Source organism: Solanum pennellii, chromosome 5, assembly GCF_001406875.1.
Source record: "Solanum pennellii chromosome 5, SPENNV200".
Classification (NCBI taxonomy): Eukaryota; Viridiplantae; Streptophyta; class Magnoliopsida; order Solanales; family Solanaceae; genus Solanum; species Solanum pennellii.
The window spans coordinates 9,435,111-9,443,045 of record NC_028641.1 but is presented as its reverse complement, the minus strand read 5'-3'; the positions used below and the strand labels follow the sequence as shown (position 1 = coordinate 9,443,045).

The 7,935-nt window shown below is 37.1% G+C and overlaps 1 protein-coding gene across 1 annotated transcript; it reads right to left on the bottom strand.

Moving 5' to 3' along the window:
- Positions 1-3,076: 3,076 nt before the first annotated feature.
- LOC107019279 lies at positions 3,077-7,504 on the bottom strand. The gene is made up of 5 exons (XM_015219821.1): positions 6,122-7,504; positions 5,681-6,049; positions 4,927-5,048; positions 3,378-3,502; positions 3,077-3,105 (listed from the first exon to the last, which is right to left on the bottom strand). The coding sequence occupies exons 1-5, from the start codon at positions 7,502-7,504 to the stop codon at positions 3,077-3,079; spliced, it is 2,028 nt and encodes a 675-aa protein (XP_015075307.1).
- Between the last annotated feature and the right edge of the window lie 431 nt (positions 7,505-7,935).

Here is a 7,935-nt window from a genome sequence, read left to right as displayed (position 1 = left end):
TTGCGTTATAAAGCAGACAAGCTTAGATATCGCATTTTAAGGCGGACGAGCCAAAATGTCGCATTGTAAGGCGGACGAGCCTAAATGTCGCATTGTAAGGCGGACGAGCCTAAATGTCGCGTTGTAAGGCGGACGAGCCTAGATGTCGCATTGTAAGGCGGACAAGCCTAGAAGTCCTATTGTTAGGTGGACGAGCCTAAATGTCGCATTGTAAGCGGACGAGCCTAAATGTCGCATTGTAAGGCAGACGAGCCTAAATGTCGCATTGTTAAGCGAACGAGCCTAGATGAAGAGACAGTAGATTACAGTGGCAAGTTGAATTCGAAGATATCTTCATGGTAGCTGAGTAGCCGAAACAATAATGCGAGTAGCCATGAATTTGTCGGAGCCTTCGTTTGTAAGCAAAGGAACAACCGTTCAGAAGACGACTTTGTCTGTAATCTGCACAACTGTAACTTGTAATAGAGTGGTTAGAGCAGAATAAGCGGTAAATTTAAACATGATGAAATTTCCCATATTGACCATGAATATTTGCCTTAAGACCATGCAAAATGATGTCTTAGGCTATGATGTCTAGGGCCATGATACGCAAAATGTATCCTCAGGTCATGAAAATGTTGTCTGCAGGCCATGAAAATGAAGCCTTTAGACTATGACACCTTCGGATCATGATAGACAGAAATTAAACCCTTAGGCCATGATATGATGTCTGCAGGCCATGAGGATGATGCCTTTAGACTATGATACTGTTTACATCCCCACTCTGTCAAAATAGGCGAAACGTCGCGGTGACTCTAAAGAAATAAAACTTTAAATTAAAAGAATTTTAAAACGGGTAAAAGGATATTAAAAGAAAAAGGGAGTCGCCACCTAATTTTAGGGAAAACTAGGAAACCATTAAATGATCTACGAAACCAATTTGATTCTAGGTAAGGGGTTCAAGTTATTCCGAAGGGAAGGGGTTAGGCATCCTTCGAAATCCACAAATGTGGATCCCGACTGAATTCATTTTTTGTTTCAAATTGAGGAAGAATATAAAATAATGTACAAGTATAATAAACATTCAATATGCACAAATAATAAAAATATAAGAGACAGGTACCTGTAAAGACACTTAGTAAAAGAGTTAGTATCAAATAAATATAAATAAAAATGAATAACTCAAATAATAACTTAAAAATAAAAATCCGTCTTATTAACATGGGAGGCCTTGGAAATCGACGGTAATTTCTTTATCGGCCAATTTAACAAATAAACATATATGAACTTAAATTAGATTTCCGTCCTTTAAAATGGAAAAGGCCTCTAAACCCGACGGATAGAATTTTCATTGGCCATTTTAACAATTTTAACAAACAATTTTGTATGAACTTAAACTAAAAATTTCTGTCTTTTAATATTGAGTAGGCCTCCAAAATCGACGGAGAGTTTTTTCATTGGTCATTTTAACATTTTAACAAACAATTTATATGAACTTAAACATAAAAAATTCCGTCTTTTAATATTGAGTAGTCCTCCAAAACCGACGGAGAGTTTTTTCATTGGCCATTTTAACAATTTAACAAAAAATTTATATGAACTTAAACTAAAAATTTCCATCTTTTAATATTGAGTAGGCCTCCAAAACCGACGGAGAGTTTTTTCATTGGCCATTTTAACATTTTAACAAACAATTTATATGAACTTAAACTAAAAATTTCCGTCTTTTAATATTGAGTAGGCCTCCAAAACCGACGGAGAGTTTTTTCATTGGCCATTTTAACATTTTAACAAACAATTTATATGAACTTAAACTAAAAAATTCCGTCTTTTAATATTGAGTAGGCCTCCGAAATCGACGGAGAGTTTTTTTATTGGCCATTTTAACAAACAATTTATATGAACTTAAACTAAAAATTTTCGTCTTTTAATATTGAGTAGGCCTCCAAAACCGACGGAGAGTTTTTTCATTGGCCATTTTAACATTTTAACAAACAATTTATATGAACTTAAACCAAAAATTTCCGTCTTTTAATATTGAGTAGGCCTCAAAAACCGACGGAGAGTTTTTCATTGACCATTATAACATTTTAACAATTTAACAAACAATTTATATGAACTTAAACTAAAAAATTTCGTCTTTTAATATTGAGTAGGCCTCCAAAACGGACGGAGAGTTTTTTCATTGTCCATTTAACTTGTTCAAACTAATGCAATAGCATGATATGATCTACAACAAAATAACACAAAAAAAATTACTAAGCTAAGCAATTCATTAGAAACGATTAAGAAAATCTAAATTAGTCCACTAGTAACATTTTAATTACAAGAAACAAATAAACAACAATTAACAATGACTAAAATAAGGAGTTAAATAACAGAAAGCAAATAATAAATAGATGAAACAAATGCACAATCAACTGAAGATATGAAACTGACCAAAAGTTCAATAAATATACCAACAACAATATTATGAAGTAGAAAAAATAGCAATAGTTAAATAATGCTAATTAACATAACAACATTAATAAAATAAAAAATAAAATAATCACTACCAACATGTATAACTGGTAAAAAAACAATATAGATAAATAGAAAAAATTCAACACCGCCTAAACTAAATAGTCAAAATGATGACAACATAATAAATAAAGTCATTTTGAATAACAATAAAGAAAGTCAAATTTTAATTAATTGCAGCCAAATAAGCTACACATTTAGAGCCTGTTTGGCTCAGCTTAAAAGCTGGTCAAACTGACTTAAAAGTTGATTTTTGACTTATTTAGCTGTTTGGCAATACTCAAAATAGCTTATTTTAAGTTAAAAAAACTTATTTTAAGCCAAAAGTTAAAAGCTGGTGTAGGGGTGCTTTTTTTTTAGCTTATAAGCTGTTTTAAGTTGACCACATTTTTATCTTTTTGCCTTTAATATTTTTATACAATTTCCAAATTACAACATAACCCTAACATCTCTTTCTTCCATTTTTCCCTTTTCACGTTTGGCATAGCAACTTCAGCACTTTTATCCAAACACATAACTGCTTATTTTAAAAATAAGTTTCAGCACTTTCAAAAGTACTTTTTTAAAACTGCTTTTATTAAGCCCATCCAAATGGGCTAGATGTACCTGGAAAGGAAAAACATTAACAAATGATTTGAAGGATATCAACTCTCATTCTTACCGGTGGTGACAAAGAAATCAGAGAAAGAAACGGAAAAGATAAAAAAAACAGTTACTAGGGAGTATGAACATCGAATTAACAGTGGCCGGAGTTTCAACCCTCCGGCCAGATCTAAAACATAGAGGGTAAACAAAAGGTAAGGATATGAAAGATTACCTACTCCGTCGGAGTTGGTTTCATGTGTTTTGATTGTTGTTTTTAAAGCCTTGACGCTCACCTGGTTGTATTGTTGATTTGTGGCTGCCATTAATGGATTTTACCGGCTTTGTTCTACAAGAGTCGGAGTTGTTGTCTGAGTTGCTGCTGGTTTGGAGCTTGTAGCTTGCTGGTTCGAGTGGAATCCTGCGAAAAATAAGTTAAACATCGAGAAAGAAAAGGAACATGTAGTGGTCGGATCCCTATGATCTGGAAGTGGGGTCGTTTTTCCGGTGGTTTTCGGTGGTCATTTTGGATGGTGATTGTTGGTTATTATCTGTTGTAGAGGTGAAGGAAGAAGGTGGGTCTGATGGTTCTGTGGTTGGCCGGAAAATGAAAGCAAGAGAGGCCGACGAAAACAGCTGCAAGGCCACCGAAAAATGAGGAGGAATGGAGGTTTTAGGTGGCTGTTACCAGTAGTCGTTGATGGTTGTTTGGGAGGAGAAATGGGTGAAAGAAACGGTTTTAGGGAGTTGTTTTCTGGTGAGCTAAGTGAGGAGGAATAGGAGTGATTTGGTGGCTCGCCGGAAAATATTTCCGGCGAGGATGGTGGACTTGCCGGATTCCGGCAAAACTCCGGTGACAAATGAACAATAAAAGAATTAAAAAATTAAAAAAAATACCCCTAAAGTTTTTCACCCCCAACCTAATTAGCCAAAAATTTTATATATAGGGATTTAAAAATTATGTGCCCAAGTTGTGGGCTTAGTATTGTGGCCCAAAATTATGTTAATAGAATTCCTAAATTTTTTTGTATTTAACTAAATTTTAGACTGTGCTAAATTCAACATAAATATTAACAAATGTAACAAACAAAATGAAATTTTAAAATAATATAATGAACGTAACTAATGACAAGTGAAATGCAATTTAAAAATTAACTAACAAAAGTCCTAAATTTTGATAAGTAAAGATAGTTATCGATAAACTTATTTAAAATTATATAAAAAAATTATTTTAAGCTATTAAATAAATAAAACCTCAAAATTACGAATTTTTAAAATGTTAGGCAAAAATTGGGTGTCAACAGATACCTTAGGAACATGGTAAGCATAAAATAAGTCCTCAGGCAATGACATGAAGTCCGCAGGCCATGAAAGATGATGCCTTTGGAGGATGACGCCTTTGGGATATAAATAATGAGTAAAAAGAACGTATCTGTTTTTTTTTTTGGCATCTGTTGATACTTGTGACTTGATTTGACTCGGGCATATGCAAATTTCGAGCATGATGCAATCTTAGGCTTATGCAAACTTCAGACGCAATGCAGTCTCGGGCACAATGCAATGATGCATTTCTTCTGGCACATGCATTATCGGGCACAATGCAATGATGCATTTCTTCGGGCACATGCATTATCAGGAACATGCAATGATGCGTTTCTTCGGGCACATGCAATATCGGGCACATACAATGATGCGTTTATTCGGGCACATGCAATATCGAGCACATGCAATGATGCATTTGTGTGGTCTCGAGCATAATATAATGATGCAGTTCTTTGAGCATAATTCGATATCGAGCGTAGGTGCAAATGATGCAATATTGGGCAGAATGTAATTTGCCAGCACAGCAGTTGCTTGAGGGCGAACGGTAGCTTGGGCATTCCTCTTGTTGGAAACGTGCCTTCGAGTTGCAATTTTTTGTACTCAGAGCGATATTGGAGCTTTTTTTGCGTAGGTGCCTGTACTCTCTACATTCAAAGAAAATTCATGAGTTTAAGAAATGGGGGGAAGGTTGGTCTGCTTCGTCTGATGTGTTCTCCTTTGACTCGCCATCCACACCTCTTCGGGCGTCTGCTTTTCATAAAAAGGGAGAGGACTTTGAAAGATGTTGAAATTATCATTTAGTAAAAGCTGATGTCGAATCCTTGACCATGGCATAGGTTGAGACTTTATAATATCTGACTCAAAAGTAGAGCTATCATTCTGATCTTCGTTGTAAGCTGACTGCTTGTTGATAAGAAATACTTTTGGCGAAAATTTTTGAGTTAACTCAAAAATTCTGTCCCAGTATGAAGACGTGCAAGGAGAAATCTTGATGGAATTTTTGAGACCCTCTCAAAAATTCTGCCTGAGTTATCAATAGAAGGGGAAAATGAAAGTTTTATTTATAATAAGACCGAACCCCATAGGAACGCCTACGTATCCCCTCTTAGACGGGAATCAGGTCTGACGTAGTTCCAAATTACAAAAAGCATGAATAAATATCTAGATGTAATATTTTTCACAGAATCTGAATTGATAGGTTTTGGCCAGACTTCTCAATCCATTTCTGCAAGTATGAGGGCCCTGCCTGTCAGTACTTGAGAGACTATGTACGGACCTTGCGAGTTTGGTGAGATTTACCCTTTGCTTTGTCTTGATTTGGGAAAATCCGCTTCAAAACTCGTTGCCTAGGTGATAAATGTCTGGGTTTAACCTTCTTGTTGAAAGCTCTGGCCATTCTATTCTGATAAAGTTGACCATGACAAATGGCGTTAATTAATCTTCCATCTATTAATGCCAAATTCTCTGCCCGACCTTGTATCCAGTCAGCATCACTCAGATTTGCTTCTTGAATGATCCTTAGGGAAGGTAGCTCTACTTCGGCAAGTATCACAGCTTCAGTGCCGTATAATAAGAAGTAAGGTGTGGCCTTGGTGGAAGTTCTGATTGTGGTACGATACCCCAGCAATGCGAAAGGTAGCTTTTCCTACCAGTGTTTGTGGTTATCAATCATCTTGCGCAGTATCCTTTTGATGTTTTTGTTTGCTGCCTCAACAACCCCATTCATCTGTGGCCTGTATGCTGTAGAGTTTTGATGACTGATCTTGAACTTCTCACACATTGATCTCATTAGATCACTGTTTAGGTTGGTGACATTGTCGGTGATGATTGACTCAGGAATTCCGAACCTACAAATAATGATATTTTTTACTAAGTCATCCACAACTTTCTTTTTCACTGAGTTGTGGGAGGTGACCTCAACCCACTTGGTGAAATATTCAATTGCGACAAGAATGAATCTGTGCCCGTTGGATGTTGTTGGCTCGATTGGACCAATGACATCCATGCCCCATGCTGCGAATGGCCAAGGAGAACTAGTGACATGGAGTTCGTTGGGGGGTACTCGAATCATATCTGCGTGATTCTGACATTGACGACATTTCTGGACGTAACGAATGCAGTCTATCTCCATAGTTAGACAATAATATCCTGATCTCAGAATCTTCTTTGCTAATGTAAAACCGTTCATGTGAGAGCCACATGTGCCTGCATGTATCTCTTCGACCAGCCTGCAAGCCTCTCCTGCTTCGACGCATCTTAGCAGCCCCAAATCAGGAGTTCTCCTATAGAGGGTTTCTCCACTTAAAAAGAATTGGGTTGCTAACCTTCGAATTGTACGCTTTTGTACATTTGTTGCATCTTCTGTGTATTCGCCACTCTTCAAATATCCTCTAATAGCATCGTACCAGGTCTTTCCATCAGGCTCTTCCTCAACATGGAAACAATAACCTGGTTGTTCATGTATGTAAATGTGAATAGGATCGATGTAATTGTGATCAGGGTGTCGAATCATGGAAGACAAAGTGTCTAAGGCGTCTGCGAATTCATTTTGGACCCTTGGTACATGTCTGAATTCTGTTTTGACAAACCTTTTACATAGCCTATGCAAGCACTCTAAATATGGTAACAACTTTTGATTTTTCGTTGCCCAATCACCTCGAACCTGATGGATCAATAGGTCTGAATCCCCTATTATTAGCAGTTCCTGGACATCCAAGTCAATCGCCCGTCGGAGCCCTAGTATGCAAGCTTCGTATTCGGCCATATTATTTGTGCAAAGGAATCTTAGTTTTGCTGATACCGGATAACGTTTCCCGGTGGGTGAGATCAAAATAGTCCTGATGCCGGACCCGCTCAGATTTTTAGCTCCATCAAAGAACATTCTCCATCCATCATATTCTTCAGAAATGTCCTCTCCGACAAAGGCCACCTGTTCATCTGGGAAGTAGGTCTTCAACGGCCTATAATCATCGTCCACTGGATTCTCTGTCATGTGGTCTGCTAATGCATGTGCTTTCACTGCTTTTGCCAACAATATCTGCCATTTTGCCAGTTTACCTGTGCGCATGGGCTTTTGAAAGATATACTTCAAAAGATCCATCCTTGAAATCAGATAAGTAGTATGCGATGAGAGGTAATGTCATAACTTTTGGGCAACCCATGTTAGAGCACAACAAGTGCGTTCCAATAGAGAGTATCGGCCTTCGCACGATGTGAACTTCTTGATCATATAATATATTGCTTGTTCCTTTCTCCCTGTTTCATCGTGTTGTCCCAAGATGCAACTGAAAACATTATCCAATACTGAAATATACAATAGTAATGGTCTGCCTGACTCTGGTGGAACCAATACAGGAGGATTGGATAGATAGTCTTTGATCTTGTCAAATGTCTGTTGACATTCGCTTGTCCATTTCACCACAACATCCTTTTTTAACAGCTTGAAGATAGGCTCACATATGACGGTAGACTGAGCTATGAAACGACTAATGTAGTTAAGTCGCCCTAAGAAACTCATTACCTTCTTCTTGC

Bases quoted from the DNA above. Each gene is read 5' to 3' on its own strand.
- LOC107019279 (XM_015219821.1), bottom strand. From the start codon at position 7,504: ATGGATCTTTTGAAGTATATCTTTCAAAAGCCCATGCGCACAGGTAAA. The intron at 3,503-4,926 runs GTGCTGGCAAAT...TATTTTTCGCAG, and splicing joins TTCGCCCTCAAGCAACTGCT to GATTCCACTCGAACCAGCAA. The intron at 3,106-3,377 runs GTGAGCGTCAAG...TTTCCTTTCCAG, and splicing joins CAAATCAACAATACAACCAG to GTACATCTAGCCCATTTGGA.